The sequence below is a fragment of the Carettochelys insculpta genome, chromosome 1, assembly GCF_033958435.1.
Source record: "Carettochelys insculpta isolate YL-2023 chromosome 1, ASM3395843v1, whole genome shotgun sequence".
In the NCBI taxonomy this organism is placed as follows: domain Eukaryota; kingdom Metazoa; phylum Chordata; order Testudines; family Carettochelyidae; genus Carettochelys; species Carettochelys insculpta.
In genome coordinates, this window is record NC_134137.1 from 251,693,669 (window position 1) to 251,710,202 (window position 16,534).

The 16,534-nt window shown below is 44.4% G+C and overlaps 1 protein-coding gene across 2 annotated transcripts in view; it reads right to left on the reverse strand.

Moving 5' to 3' along the window:
• The window catches only part of ABCC9 (ATP binding cassette subfamily C member 9), a 144,391-nt gene that overhangs the window by 73,904 nt on the left and 53,953 nt on the right, over nucleotides 1-16,534 (reverse strand). For both annotated transcript variants that reach the window (XM_075004630.1, XM_075004625.1), the window contains exons 15-18: nucleotides 10,824-10,932; nucleotides 9,598-9,708; nucleotides 8,519-8,591; nucleotides 6,973-7,078 (exon numbers count right to left, since the gene is read on the reverse strand). In XM_075004630.1, coding sequence (XP_074860731.1) covers nucleotides 6,973-7,078; nucleotides 8,519-8,591; nucleotides 9,598-9,708; nucleotides 10,824-10,932 — 399 coding nt within the window. The remainder of the gene's footprint in view (nucleotides 1-6,972; nucleotides 7,079-8,518; nucleotides 8,592-9,597; nucleotides 9,709-10,823; nucleotides 10,933-16,534) is intronic.

Genomic DNA, 16,534 nt, shown 5'->3' on the forward strand with positions numbered 1-16,534 from the left:
ATGCTATTTGAAATTCTTTGTGATGATAGCCCTTCCCCTTTCCATCTGGGTGCAAGAGACACCAGTAGCCTATCCATCTTTTGGAAGGGTTTAGTTCAGTCTATGTAAAAGGCTAGTGCCCTTCTCACATCGAGTGAATGCAGAAGTACTACCCTACTCGAGGCGTGTGGTCTCGGGTAGAATGATGGTTGAACTATTGGCTCATTAATGTAGGACTCTGAGCTCTTTGGAAGGAATGCCGGGTGTAGGCGCAGAACCACCGCTTCCTTTGAGAAAGTTGTACAGGGCAGCATCGCCATTATTGCTGCCAGGTCGCTCACCCTGCAAGCCGACGTAATCGCAAGAAGAAAGGTCATTTTCATGGTAAGTAGATGGAGGGAGACGGTGGCCAGTGGGTCGAAGGGTGGCCTAGACAGTGTGTCAAGGACCAGATCTAAGTTCCATGAAGGTGATAAGTTTCCACAGCGGGTATAAGTTTGCAAGGCCCTTCAGAAACTGTGCCATAATGGGGTGGGCAAACACAGTTGACCCATCCACCATATGGCGGAATGCTGATGGAGCTGCAAGGTGGACTTTTAGTGATTGTAAAGTGAGTCTGCCCTGTTTTAGGTCCAGTAAAAACTCCAAAATTGTGGGAACTGAGACCTCCAGAGGGATTAATTTTCTTCTCCATCAGAAAATATTGGGAGTAAAAACCCCTCCCTTGAAACTCGTCCAGGTGTCTTTCCACCGCCCCTACGGATATGAGGTGGTCCATCTCCTGCTTTAATATAATCTCATGACAGGGGTCCCTGAGGAGGGACTGGGTATGGGGTTTTGGTAGGGGCATGGATCGGAATGGGATGGTGTACCTCTTGGCAACAATTTCCAGTCCCCATTTGTCTACAATGATACTTTCCCACTGACGGTAGAAGGGTCTGAGGCGGTGATGGAACGTATGTTGTGGATGGCACTGAAGGGTGCTCGTGATGTCGCAGTCCTCAACATAGCAGTCAAACTTGCTGCCTTGGAGTCTGTGCCACCGATGTACGGCCTTGCTGGGAATGCTGCCTAGGTGGCCTTTGCTGTTGTTGTTGTTGCTGGTGGCGCCCTTGTTCGTAGCCTCACTGGTATAGTGGGTGCTGGTATTGGTATGTGTAACATCTTTGGTGTGGGTAGAATCTTTTCCTCCTGTAAGGACGGGTGTACATTCCCAGCGTTCTAAGCGTAGTTCTCAAGTCCTTGCGGGAGTGGAGGACTGAGTCTGCGGAGTCAACAAACAGCTTCTCCCTGTCGAATGGGAAGTCTATGATTTTCTTTTGTAGATCCTTGGGGATGCCAGATGTTTGGAGCCACAACTCTCTCCACATCACCACTGCGGTGGCTGTAGAGCATGCTGCTGTGTCTGCCATGTCTAAGGCAATTTCGACACCTGTACACAAGGCCACATAGCATTCCTGGACTATCACCTTCAAGACGGGTTTCTTATCATCTGGGAGGAAGTCCATGAGTGAGGTAAATCTTGTACAGTTGTCAAAATTATGGTTAGATAAATGTGCGGCATAGTTGGCCATGCGCAACAGTAGGGTGGAGGAAGAATACATCTTCCTTCCGAATAAGTCCAGTTTCTTGGCACCCTTGTCGGACCCCGTGGATTTGTATTGTGGTGTCTTTGATCTGTGCTGGGAGGACTCCACCACGAGGGAGTTCGGTTGGGGGTGGCTGAACAAGAACTCCATCCCCCCAGACAGGACAAAGCACTTTTTGTCCTCCCACTTGTTGGTAGGTGGACTAGATGCTGGGGTCTGCCAGATGTTTGTGGCAGCCTCCATGATGGCCTCATCTAGTGGAATGGCAATTGTGGATGTTGTAGGAGGTCTTAGGTTTTTGAGGAGCTTATGTTGCTTTTCCTGCATCTCCACGATCTGTATGTCTTGGGACTGTGCTACCCTTTCAAAGAGCTCTTGAAATTGCTTAAGATCATCTGGGGGAGATACATCTCCTGGGACGACTACTTTGTCTGGGGAGGACCAGGAGGCATTGGTCTGATATGCTTCCACTTGTTCCTCAGACACTTCCTGTGCCCGTTCCCTTAAAGATTCCAGGAGGAGGTCTACGGTTGACTCTGGACCCATCCCTGGTGGAGAGACATGTGCTCTTTTTAAGGGAAGGGGTGAGAAATGTCTGTCTGACGAAGATTGGAGCGGGGATCTATCCCTTGATCTTGAACCCTGGTGCCCATGATATTTGCGATGATATGAGTGACTGTAATAGCAAGGGCATGGACCTGGTGATCAAGATCTAGAACATGAGTGATGTCTGTATCTATAGTTCCAAGAGGAGTGTGATCTCCCGGATGATGTGGACATTGGAGGAGAGGATCTACAGAGATGTTTATGCAGCTCCTGTGAGGCAACCAGTGAGGGGTGCCTGAGCCAGGGAGAACGTGGTTGTAAAAGTGGAGATGGGGGCCTAAGGAGGGGGGATGGCAGTGTTAACGGCGGCTCTGGGATGCACACCTCAGGAGGAGAACAGGGCAAGAGTGGCATGATGAGAAGGTCCGGTGATGAACTTCAGTGCCAGGTCTTAGACCTTGCCTTGCCCGGTTCGTGCAGTTGCTTAGTCGGTGCTGATGCGCCCGGTGCCTCAGATCTCAGTACGGGTGCCGGTGCCATTGGTGCCATGCCCGATGCTTCTGCCTGCAGTTCCACAAACATGGCACCCTCCGGCACCGTCGGACCCCATGCCGGTATGCCTAGCTCCCGTGCTGGGAGTCTCGGTGCCACAGCCTCCGGTGCCTGCTGTTTAGGCGCCTGCAGGGTCCTTGGTGCCAGCTCATTGTCAGTCTGAGCCCCAGGCACTATCTTATATTCTGCGGCCTTTGCGCTGCCCTTGACAGCAAGTGCTTCCTGGCCCTGTGCCTCACTCGTCCTGCTCGCAAGTAGTACCAGCAAGGATCGAGTAGGGGATATTTTCTTTTTCTTATGCACTGAGGAGGTCAGAGAGGTTGCCTTCCGCTTATGCAGCCCTGAGGGCCCTTCCCCTTAGGATGTCTCAGATGGCTCAAGCTGAAGAGCCTTGTCAAATAAAATCATTTTCAGCCTCATTTCCCTGTTCTTTCTCGCTCTGGCCATCAGCTTAAAACAGTGAGGACATTTCTGTGTGGCATGGGTCTCTCCCAGGCAGTGAATACACTTGCTACGGCCATCAGAGGCATAGCTTTGCCACAGGAGTCCCATTTCTTAACCCCAGCGGAGACATCTCCTTCTCAGAAGTACTTAACAACTTGCAACTTTAACAAGGTACTTAACAGCTACTAAAAGCAGATAAAGTTCAACAGTCTGTAGAGATAAGCAGGCTGCAGAGGTGCCTGCCCCTTCTCTCTCTTCTCCCCACTTTTTTTTTTAACTATATACAGGAAAAAACTTTAAAACACTTTGTAAGAAAATGAATTTAACGAGAAAACTGATAATGGTACTAGTAACATATTTATCTGTCTTCGGTGTTGGAGCCGAAGCGAATTCCATCTGCAGCCACTGGCAGTTGAGAGGAACTGGCATGGACCGGATCACGCATGTGACCGAAAGCGCACGAAGGACCGGTGTGCATTGGCGCATGTGCGACCCGACGAGATACAGCTTGGAAATCTCCGATCTGCGGCACTGGGCAAGCCCGACACCTAATGTAGAGCACCCACGGGGACCACTCAAAGAAGAAGTAGACATTATTCTCTTAAGTATCCGATCTCACCCCAAGTTCCCCTATATTTAATTAATAAGCAATTAATGTTAATAATTTTAATTCATAATGTTAATTATGAAGAATTCTAAACTTCAGAATTTTATACAGTGAGAAAGCAATTGCGATAAATTTTCTGGGAGGCACCTCACACCTCCCCTGTATCCACTCTGCACCTCCCCTGGGGAGGCGCACCCCACAGGTTAAGAACCCCTGGTCTAGAGATTAATCCAAAACAAGAATATGATTTTCTCCTTTATCTTTGTTAAATAACCCAGCTGTTTCATTTGTCCTCATTTTCTTTGGTGGAGATGGAGAAATTTTTTTCACAACCATTTCATAGGCTGGAGTAGCACTGTGTGAAACATCATTGGTCAGCAAAGCCATCTGGTGAAACATACTTCCAAACCATGTCATTTGAAAGCATCAAACAATGACCGCAGTTCACATCTTCCTCCTTGTTCGAAGATAAGATCAGCAGTCAGTACATAAATGCGTACCCTGTACTATAAGTAAATGTTTGATTATAGCATTAGTTAAAAATAAAGATGGGCCAGAGACACAAAATTTGTGTTGAGTGCTCACTCCAAACTTTTCCAATATCTGCATATGATTGGATCCAAGATTCTGAATTAGCCTGTTTTAAAATGACAGGGCCATCAACAAATTTTGGATCCAAATCAGTCTTTGAACTTTTATACCATTTGCATCTATTCAGATCTGCTTCAAGTTGTAAGTGGTACTCACCTTAAGACCTATTCTGACTTCCAGTGTGGTGAACAAATACACCCAGAAATGGTGTAGGAGCAAGAAAGCTATGCATCAAAACAGCCACAGGATGCAGAAATAAATGGGTAAGGACACTTGTATGAAAAGCAGAGCTGACAAAAAATATTTTTTTTCACTGAAATATGAAATTTCAAAAAACACGTCAGCCTTTAGCCATACAAAGCCACAAGAATGTAAAGATGTTTTTAAAAGTGTCTGAAGCAATGCTATCGCCACTGCTGTCACTGTTTGCTAAGGCAAATCATAAAGCCACGTATTTGCATCATGGTAAGTCTGAGATGGAATGGATATGGAAAGAATGCTCAACAGATAAAAGATCACACATGAATGGCAAAGTCCTGACTCCGCCGAAGTAAATGGCAAAATAACCATTGGCTTCGACGGAACTAGGACTTCTCCCCATTACACTGCACTGCACAGCACGTTTCAGGCCATGTCTACACTAGCCAAAAACTTCGAAATGGCCATGCAAATGGCCATTTCGAAGTTTACTAATGAAGCGCTGAAATACATATTCAGCGCTTCATTAGCATACGGGCGGCCGCGGCACTTCAAAATTGACGCGGCTTACTGCCGTGCGGCTCATCCCGATGGGGTTCCTTTTTTGAAAGACCCCGCCTACTTCGAAGTCCCCTTATTCCTATGAGCAGATGGGAATAAGGGGACTTCGAAGTAGGCGGGGTCCTTTCAAAAAGGAACCCCGTCGGGACGAGCCGCGCCAATTTCGAAGTGCCATGGCCGCCCGCATGCTAATGAAGCGCTGAATATGTATTTCAGCACTTCATTAGTAAACTTCGAAATGGCCATTTGCATGGCCATTTCCAAGTTTTTGCCTACTGTAGACATAGCCATAGAGTTATTGAGTTATTGATCTTTTCCAGTTCGGTCATAAAATGAGATTAGTGTATTCAAGACTAACTACTCAAATGCTTTTAATTGTATTCAGATTCCCCTTCCATTTCTTCCTTCAAGTGCCACCCTGTAGATCAACCCCTGGGGCTGGGTGAATTATTTTTCTTCAGACTAAGGGCTTAATCGATGACAAATACTGATCAGATGAGCCCAAGGCTATTCATGAATCTGATACAAATAGTTTCAGCTGTTGTAGCCAGACAGAACCCCCACTTTTGCTCTACTCCATCTTGCCTTCCCTAGGTGCTTCAGAGCACAAAAGTGCCGCGGCCGCCCGTATGCTAATGAAGCGCTGAATATGGCCGGAGAGCACAGATCAGCTTATCTTAGCCAAAGCTCTGGAGCAAAGCTAAGAACAACAGGTTAATTAACAGCCAGGCCTCAGACTGCCCTTGGCTAATTACCATCAGTTGATTCGCCAGGACACTTGTCCCAGACACCAGGAAAAATCTCCAGCCCATTAAGACACAAATGCCCTCAATTGTCTACCTCACAGGTGTGAACTACACCCTTGAACTCCCTGTGAGAACCAGTATCAGACAGTTTAATTCAATTAAACCAAGGAAGAAGCCTACATGACCCAGTGTGTATAAAAGAGGGGACGCCCGACTCCTGGAAAAAAGGGACAAAGGACTTCTTCCCAAGGGATTGAGAGAGAAAAACTGGCCAAGCCATGTTGCTAATGCAGGGGTAAGAATAAGACCTGCTAGGTATTTTACTTTTCATTCCTTTTTGTGCGCATTCAACAAGTATAGATCTATGAATTTAACAAGTATAGATCTATGAATTAGAGTGTATGCTAGCTATTTGTAATCAAAGTATAAACTTTGTAACAATTGTAACCACAAGAGCTTAACTCACTAGGTAAACAAACAAAGCAACATTGTAACAGTAAGAGAGTAACTTGTTAGATAAATAAACAAAGTAATTGATTAATGGTAACCTGACTCCTCCTTGTGCAAGCCCGAACACAAAACAAAGAACCTAGCTGCTTTTCAGCGGCTCTCAGCCTGGTCACTAGTGAGCTCTGCCCTGGCAGTTGAAATCTCATATTAATACAAGGGCATAGTGGCATCACACCTGACCATCGGCTAACAGCTGTTCACAAAGTGGTTGGAGGAGGAAGAGTGGTGGTGCTGACGGTGCTGGTTGCTGTCTCTCCCTCCACTCCCCAGCATCCCCAGTATCATCCCCAGTTGCGAGAGCTTTCAGCTGGGATATAGGAGGCCTAAATTCACATTTGCACTCTGGAACAGGCGTTTGTTGATTCACCAAAAATGCTGAAATATTTCAGATTTGGTTCAATCCAAATATTTTAAGATCATTTTTTCAGAACTGCAGTTGAACTGAAAAATCAATTATGTGCCCAGCTCACGGTCTCACTTCCTGTCATAAATAAAACATTGCCAGCTGCTCGTAGAAGACCTCATGTGAGTGTGATGGGAAAGCTTGCAGGGAGGATTCTGGATGATGATTTAACATGACCTATATTTCTTATTATGAGGTGCATGTACTTAAAATTAAAACAGCGCTTAGAAGTGATTGTAAACTTACTTGTTCCAGTGAACTCTTCCTTTCAGGGTCTGCATCTCGCCAAGAATAGCCAGAAGAAGGGAAGATTTCCCACAGCCAACTTGACCCACAATCATTGTCATCTGACCTATAAGAATCAGAAAACAAATAAAGAGAGGACAACCAAATGACCGAAAACTAATCCGGTTAAATTTGACATAGCTAGCAGCAGTTGTTGCCACCCTTCATATTTTGTGAATGACAATTTTCCACGTTCATCTGTGTGCTAATTTGGCAAGGAATACAGTATCTCCATGATGTAAGAGTACTGTACAACCCTGCTGAGAAACTGATCTTAGGAACCAAAATTTTATAGTAATAATTATTAAAATAAATAACAATACCCCAGTTCTCCATGTGAGTTTGCCTGGTCAAATTGTGTGTGTGTTTATGGAGTTGGGGGTGGGGTGGTACTTTAACACCGCTGTCCACTTTTTAATAAGTACTGTTTTCTGTGATCAGTCTGTTTAAAAATCCTCTCAGTAGTGGCCTTAGTTATGGTGTTGCCCGTTTTATTGACATACACGTGCACTGATGGCCAAGAAGACAAATTGTTTTCAAATAGGCTATTTTTCGTTACAGGCTGAACCTCTCTAGACCAGCACCCTCAGGATGCGATTGTGCCAAACTAGAGAATTTTTTGGACCACGGGAGGTCAATATTTTCTAGCATGTTACCAACACTTCCACTGCTTACTGGGCTCTTAGAAGGCACGTAGGGGTAACTTACAGCTAAATAACAGCACAGCACACTGAGAGTCAGGACTGATGGCTGGAAACAAACTTTATGGGATCATGGGAAACTCAGCCACACTCATGGTATGTGGTTGTCCAGGTAACTAAAATCATGCCGGACTATGTATGTTGCTGGACAAGAGAGTGCTGGAGTAGAGAGTTTCTTCACATACTGTGGAACTCATTGCCATCAGATACTGAGAAGACCAAAACTATAACTGAGTTGAAAAACAACGTAGAGAATTTCATGGATATAGGCCCATCGATATCTATTAGTCAAGACGGTCAGGCATGCAAATCCATGCTCTGGATGTTCCAATGTCTCTGACTGTCAGCTGCTGGGACTGGACAACAGGGAATGGATCACCTGATTTATCTGGTCTATTTATTGCCTTTGACTCATCTATCATAGGCCACTCTTAGAAGGCAAGATACTAGGCTAGACAGACCTTTGGTCTGAACTAGTGCAGATATTTTTATTTCTATCCATTATCTTTTGGTGGTTTAGAGCTATGATATTGTTACATGAACTAGAATTCTTTAAAATCCTTGTCTTTAGATTTCTTGACACCAGTCTGATCATTTATTTTTCGGTGGAGTAGTGGGGGCAAACAACCTAACTCATCACAAGATGGAGCTTAGTAAATTTATGAATACGGTTAAGCTGCCTATGAAAGCAGGAAATTGGACTTGATGGCCTCTGAGGTCCCCTCCTGTCTTATGTGTCTCTGTGGTTTGCTCTATATATGGAAGGATTTCACCCGATTAGCATTTAAGATGCACATTAATCTTACCTGTTGGGATTGTAATATTTATATTCGTTAGTGTGGCTAAGCTGCTTCCCCATGAAAAATATCCATTAGTAACCTACAAAATAAATTTATATATTAGAAGTGCAAACATTTCAATAAATAATTTATAACAGTCTGTTCTGGATTAAAAAAGAAAAGGTCAGTAAAAATTTGATAAAACAAATTCAAGCAGGGTCATGTGAAAATAAGGATAGTCAAATAATGGGATATGGCAAAGAAATCAAAGATTGTAAAAGAAAAACAACTCCTGCATATATTGTATGAAAATCCCTCTACTAAAGTCTCAAGGTACACATGGGCCCAATCATCTCTTTTGGAGTAAAACACATGTAGCGCTATATCAAAGGAAGAGATTTATTTCCAGAAATGGCAGCTACAGGTGCTAAGTAAGATACAACAGTTTATCAGAACAGAGATAGTTCCGTACGTATGATATTGTGGTCTATCAAGGATGGAGCACTCAGAATATAAACAGGATACTCCCAAAGTTTACAGTGGATAAAAAGTGCTCCTAGACAGACATTAGGGGCCATATTTTGTGTTTGTATTTGCACAGTCCATTTGAAATTAACTGTGCTATTCTACTTCACGCAAGAAAGGCATGCATCAGTAGAACTTGGACCAAAGGACATGTTTGAAAGATGTGCATCTGTTTGGTATGAACTTAGTTAAAACCCATGGGAATAGTCAAACAAAAGCTTTATCCACATCAGCAATGACTGTGGAAAATGAAACTCTGAGCCTGGAAGTGGGCTAGCAGGGGGAACTGAAAGAAGGACCTTTACTAATCTCTGTATATTTGATTATGAAGATCTTGTTCCTTCAGAAACACAGTATCACTTGCTCCTGAAAGAACTGGTGGAATCAAAGGCACCTGATGATTTCCAGCAAATAGTCTGGTGTAAGCATATTTTAAGCACTCTTATCTAAACATTTTAACCAGGTCTTGCAGTGAGAGATTTACTTTTGGAAGGATTGCACGATCTGGACACTTGGTACCAGTTTATTACAGTCATGAGGCTCCCCTCCATGTGAAGGATGAACTTATGAATTCAAACTACCTTGATTGCAACATCATCTATCTCCAAGGGGCGTGGCTGCCTCCTCGATGGCTGCTCATAGCTATCCAGCTGATGCCGTAAGGGCTGTTTTCTGTTTATGGCTTTGGTACACTAGATAAAAAAGGACAGAAAGAAAAGAAGTTGAAATTTTCATAAGATGACAAAAGGCAGGTTCCTCTGACCCTAATACAGCCCCTTCCCTTCCCTCCTACCAGTCTAGGTCCAAAGAAGAACATGTGGATAGTAACCAGGCATATCAACGTGTTTGTTACAAATGCACAATAGTGCAAGGAGTTAAATGCCTCTCATATAGTGCTGAATATTCACAACTGCTTCTGAAGTCACCAGTGTCCTTTAAAATACTCCCCGTGTTTTACACTAATTTCAACTTCTTGTGATCATCTTCAGTTCTCTACATAATTCTGCCCCATCCCTCCTCATCCTCCTTTGTTAAGTTCAGTGTTGCTCCTTGTTCCCTCTAAATCTACCCAGACTCATCCTCCCTTTTGTCACCTTAGCTTCCTGGGCAGTCACCTCTGTAGCTGCTTCCACATGGCCACTTAGGCATGGCACAACCTTCCTGAGCTAGTCCGCAAAGCTCCTCCCATCTCAGGTCCCTCGTCAAGACTCACTTTTGCCAGGCTGTTTACAGATAATCAACCAGATTTCTCCATACATTGCTTCTTCTAAGCCACTCCCACTCTAATCTTTGCCTGCCTGTTTTTAGACTTTGATCTCCTCGCAGAAGTAACTGCCCCTACGTGAATGTCTGGAACGAATCTGGCACACACTGGATGGCACAGTAAAGAAAGAAAGAAAGAATTCAGCCCTTGAAACACTATGAAGGTATAACACTATGACATGGTATATTTAGAGCAACAGTCTAAAACTGAGAGGGCCAACTGAACAGTACATCAATCAAGTAATTTCTTAAAGTTTTTCTTTTTTATTAATGCTTATGTAAGAGCAGGGATCTGCTCTGCTGTAAAAACACATAACGCGAGACCCATCCTGAGGAGCTCGCACCCTGAGCAGACAAGGACAGGCCAAGGATAGAAAGAAACTGAAGCATAACAAGGTGAAGTGACTTCCCTGAGTCAGACAGCTGATGAGTAGCAAATCCAAGCTTAAAGCACAGATCTCCTCAGTCCCATAGCACCATGCGCTCCCCTTTGGTCCTGCTGCCTCCCCCTTTTTGAGCTGCTATGTCAGAAAACAGAACTTACAAGTCCCGTATGCTTCTTACAGGATTCATAGGTCACAGAGCTTTCTGCACTTCTCCAGCTGTCCTCTGCAATCTCATCACTCAGGAGAAATTCATTCAGCTTCTGTACACTTTAAAAAAAGGCAGTGAGTGAATGTCAGATTTCCGTGGGTAAACTGGTAACGATCTGCCCTCCACCACCTCATCAGAATACTCTGACTTCATGGGTGCATAGATCAGTGGTTTTCAACCAGCGTGCCATGGCACACTGTGCTGCTGCAAGAACTGTCCAAATGTGCTGTGAAATTTTGTCAGTTTCCCCTCCCGGTGGCTCTTTGTAGAGCCACCATGAAGGGAAATGCTGACCCTGCAAGACCCCGTTCATGCCGGGAAGCAGCTGAAATGCTGCTTCCTGGCCTGAACCAGCCCATCCCCACCCTCTGCTGTCGCAAGGGGGTGGTAGAGAGAGCGGGAGACTGCTGGAACTGGGACATGGTTTAAACGATGCGTCCTGGCTCCAACGGGCTGGCGGGGAGGAGAGCCTGCTTTCAGTGGTTTACTCACCATCCCTAGCCTGGCACTGAGCAGATTTTGAAAATGTATCTGTACTCACTGTCTAAGACCATGTATTCTGTGGTGGATTTGAAACATTAATGCATTTGATCCTTCCTTAGCTCGTTGTATGCACTGCTATGTTGTAAACCTCGCTAGTAAGACCATAACCATAGTAAATGTAAGTGAATGTGATGTTTGAGCAATCAATTCAGATGAAAAAAGTGGGTGTGTTGTGGAATTGTTTGGCTCGCTGAAGTGTGCCATGTTATCGGAAAGGTTATCGGAACCCTGACATAGACCACCTCCACTCCCGTCTGGACTGCCTTTGCATTGCAAATAAACATATGAAAGTAGTCAATGCATTTTAAAACTTTATTTTATTGCAATGAAAGCTTCTGGAAATGAGAAGAGCCAACAACATGGTACCAACCAGCTCTCTACAGACCACCAGCAAGAGCTCTGTGGATCAAAGGTGGTTTGCATAGCACGTGCTATTTTTGCTAAGCTATTCTTTTAAAAAGAAGATCGGTATAGCTACTCATTAGCCTTTTTAGGCTGCCTCAATCCTCACTTCATGCCAGGGGCATGTAGCAGAGTGAAAGCCCCTTACAGAATACCCAAATCCAGAGTTAATCACCACACAGTGTTACAGGGGCCTCTTCATCAGTGGGCAGCAGAAAGCTGAACCAACACCATGAGAAATGGGCACACTGATAAATGTAACTCTTACTGTGTGAATGTACAGCGGTGATTAACACAGCAGGGCTGAGCAAACTTTTTACACTGGGTCCCACTTTTTGTCCTTGCAGTTTGCAGTCCCCCGCACCCTACCTGTCTAATGGAATCGAAACTGAAGGAAAGTTCAGTTATGTTCATATGAAGAAAACCAAACAAACCCTTTCAGCACATGTAAGCAAATAAGTCTGTAGAATGTAAAAACATTAATGGGCATACAACTGTGAATACACAGACATAAAAACAGTAACTTACTTCAACATTTGTAATGAGAGGGATGAGCCTGAGACCCAGCAGCTGACTGTGCTGTGCCCCTCTTGTGAAATTTCACGCTTTCCCGAGGGGGCCTGCCTCTCACTTTGTGCACCTATGCACTATAGGAACATGCAACTGTATTGACCTACTACCTCAGACATTTCCTTCAGCCACAGTCAATCAGCTACGCTGATCCTCAAAGTGAAATAAAGGGTCTGGTCAAAGTATAAGCACTTCCTCATAGTAGAGAAAAGCACTTAATCATATCAATTTAAATGATTGATGGTGGGGACTGTGGAGCGGCCAATCACACATTCCTCATGCCCTGGCACTTGGGAGTTGCTAGGTTCATAGCAGAAAGATGATAGGACATAAATTTTCCAGTAGGCGAGGTTTGTTGTGGCAAATAGGGATCTGAAGAATGTCCTTTGGGGTGGCTAAGGATAGCCAAGTGAAACACACACCATTTTGATATTAAGACAGCACTAAGCATAGCCCAGAGGGAGGAGGAGTGTTGGGGTGCTTAGAGTGGTGTATAAAGGAGCATGAAACTTTCCACCCATCAAAAATTATTTTAAACCCAGGAAAAATCTCTGAGGTGTCCCTGCACATCTTTCAGAAACACAAAATACTGGCTGTTTATTAGGGAACTGATTGCTGGTGAATGGCATGGGATGGCTGAGAAGATTAATGTTCTGTTGTTATAGTTGTTGTTATCTGCCATCAGAGGCAGCAGCAACAATGCTTTGCCAGAGTGCCTCAACAGTGACTTGGAGAAGCTACGTATGAGGGTGGGAAATTTAGCGCAGTCTTCAGATCCTGTCAGTGGATGGCATTTCTGTCAGCAAAGGTGTCAATCTGCGTGGGCAGTAATGTGGGAGTTGTGATACGTACACCTTAGTAACTATGTTGAGACAGCAATTCCTTTCACATAGGCCACTGAGGAGTTAACAGATGGCAATACCTTTCAGTTTCTAACAACCAGCAAACTAGAGAGGAATTGTCTGTCAGCCAGCACTGGGGGAGTTGTTTTGTCTGGCTCTACATTTTGGGAAATGTCACACTTGGCAAAGTTTGATAAAATCCCAGATTTTGTGACTTCTGTGGTTTTCCTTTAGTGGTTCTTCCTGTAGAACAGATGGCAATTTCCTCCTATATCCTGGGCAAATCTTACTAAATTAAGTTTAACCATTCTTTGTATGAAAAAGGAAAAAGTTTATGTATTATTGTGGGATCGTATGTAATGTCTCTAGGGAGAGGACATGACTAATATAATGAGAAGTGTTATGAGTGTCAAAGAACTATTTGAAACCATGATCTGGACAAGAATGAACTTTTAAAGCTAAGGAGTTTTTCCAGGAAATCTCTAGGAGAAACTCTTTACAAAAGTACTCCCCCCACCATGCTCAGTTATGCAAGAACTCAGCCTTTTGAATCCTCACCCTGAGGAGGGAACCTTCTTCCACTGGCCACCAGCTAAATGAGGACAAGATCAAAGGGACTATGTCAGGCAGGTTACCCCAAATGGGCACATAAGGGGTTAAAACAGCTCTGGGAAAGGGCTGAGGCTGGGAGCCAATCACAAGCGGGTTTGAGGTAGCTAAGCAGGGCCCAGATGGGCAGTATAAAAAGGTGGCTGGCCAAAGGGAGCTCAGTCTCATTCCAGCTTTGGATGGAAATGGACTGAGCTGCCTACTAAAGGGAGATACCTTGGACACAACAGTGATGGGAAAGTCTGAGGAAGCCAGACCAGACTACGGCCCAGGCTGAGGTCCTGTTACAGGGCCCTGCAAGAGCACTAGGCCTGCAGAGGGCCAGCAGGGTAGGAAGAGGCAGCAGGTCAAACCTGCCCTTGCCAGTGAGAAAATGGCCAGTTCAGACTGCAGTTTGCTCCGGTAGGTAGGGGACAGATGATGAATAGCAGTGGGTCACTGAGGTAAGCTGGATTTTGGTGACGAATCTGGGTGTGTTTACCACCTGGAAGGCAGGGCCCAGGGTAAGGGGCATTGCTGTCTAGGAGGGATGCAGGCTTAATGAGTGGTAGAGACAGGAAGAAAGTAAAGACAGGAAGTCACTGTCCAGAAGAGGGCACTTTGGGGCCAAAGATATGCTAATTCTCAGACAGGCCAGCAGGAGGTGTCATGGTGCTGAGTCATGAGCTGCTACAGGGACAAACTGTAAAAAGGAGTGGCTCATAGAGTCATACTTGTTTGGAGACAACATGGTTAAGAACTTATAACATGTTACAGTCGCTATTCCCATTTACAATGGGGAGAAACAGAAGTAGGCTATTGACCTTCATGCTAAGGACCAGACCTGTTAGAAAGCTATTACTTGGTTTACCTGCCAGCTTCTCCCTCTCTTCTCCTTCTGCTGTTGCTAGCCAGCTGGGAGCAATTGTCGCTGGCCATAGCATGCCAGGTAAAGCTAGGATGGAAAATATGAGCTACAACCCAAGTCTGTACAGTCTGGCCCACAGTCAGGACTTCAAGATTTGCTCCAACAATAATTTTTCCAGCTATTAATGTCATTGACCATTTCCATGTTCTCATATGACGCAGTAAGATGGATTTGTTGTCTTTATGCCTTTGCATGATTCTGAACAACCAAGCTGAATCCCGTCTCTTTCCCAGACAATTGTTAAAGAGATCTCTTCAATACAAGAACATAAGCACGGCCATACCAGGTCAGATCAATGGTCCATTTAGCTCAGTTTTCTCACAGCAACCTATACCAGAAACTTAAAAGGAACGAACAGAACACAGCAAATATCTCCACTAACAACCACAGTCTATAACCCAGGAATACCAGCCCTGGAACCTTTCCCTGCAACAAAGCCTGCTGCCAGCTTTGTCCACATATCTTCTCTGGAAATACCATCACTGGACCTAACCAGGTTACTCACAGAATCATGGGCACTTTCTCATGCTCCTCTACTAACATCATATATGCCATCATGTGCCAACAATGCCCAGATGCTTTGCATATTGGACAGACTTCTAACTCCCTTAGACAAAGGGTCAATGGGCACAAAACAGACATCAAAACACTCCAGATCCACAAACCAGTTAGTCAACATTTTAATGGAATGGGGCATTCTATCAATGACCTAAAGGTATGTGTGTTACAGAAAAGAAATTATCGCTCCGTTTTAGAAAGAGAATCATCTGAGCTGGCTTTTATATTCAAATTCGGCACATTAACACATGGTTTAAATCGTGATGGGAACTTTCTGAGACACTATAGGGGCTTGTCTGCGTACTTGGCTCAATCTAATTCTTGACCTTCCCCCCCCACCCCTCCACTTTCTGATTTGCTCACCTTGATTATCTTTTTCTGATTTGTCCTCCTTGCTTACTGTTTTTGGTTCTCTGTGCCTTAAATATTGAGTCTGTTCTGGTCTGGCTGTAGTCTGAAGAAGTGGGTCTGTCCCACGAAAGCTCACCTAATAAACCATTTTGCTAGTCTTTAAAGTGCTACTTGACTGCTTTTTGTTTCAAATATCTCCAGTGTTCCAATCCCAGCAGTTGGCAGTCAGAGGCAGTCAGAGCCAGAGCATGAGGTTGTATCCCTGCCCATCTTGGCTAATAGCCACTGGTGGACCTATTTGTATTTCCTTTTGGTTGTTTAAAACCTAATTCCTATTAACGTCACCAGGAGACTCCTGGTTCCTGTGTTATGTGAAAGGATAAATTATACTTCCTTCTTCATTTTCTCTACAATGCTTGTAATTTTATAGACCTCTACCATATTACTTCTTGGTCCTCTCTTTTCAAAGCTTAAAAGTCCCAGTCTTGTAAATCTCTCCTCATATGGCAGCTGTTCCAAAGCCCTAATCATGTTTGTTGCCCATCTCCGTACCTTGTCCATTTCTAATACACATTTTTGAGATGTGGAAACCAGGCCTACATGCAGTATCCCAGGTGTGGGCATACCATGGCTTTATACAGAGGCTTGACATTTTCTGTCTAATGTTTGTAGTGGTCTGTTTTCTTTTTTTATTGCTGTTGCACACTGATTGATGTTTTCAGCATATTATCCAGAGGGGCTCCAAGATTTTTTTTGCAAGTGGCAACACGTAATTTGGACCCATTGTTTTGTATGTGCAGTTAGCATTACATTTTCCAATGTATATTTGCATTTGTCACCACTGAATTCCATCAGCTCTTTGTCTAGTCACTCACTTTG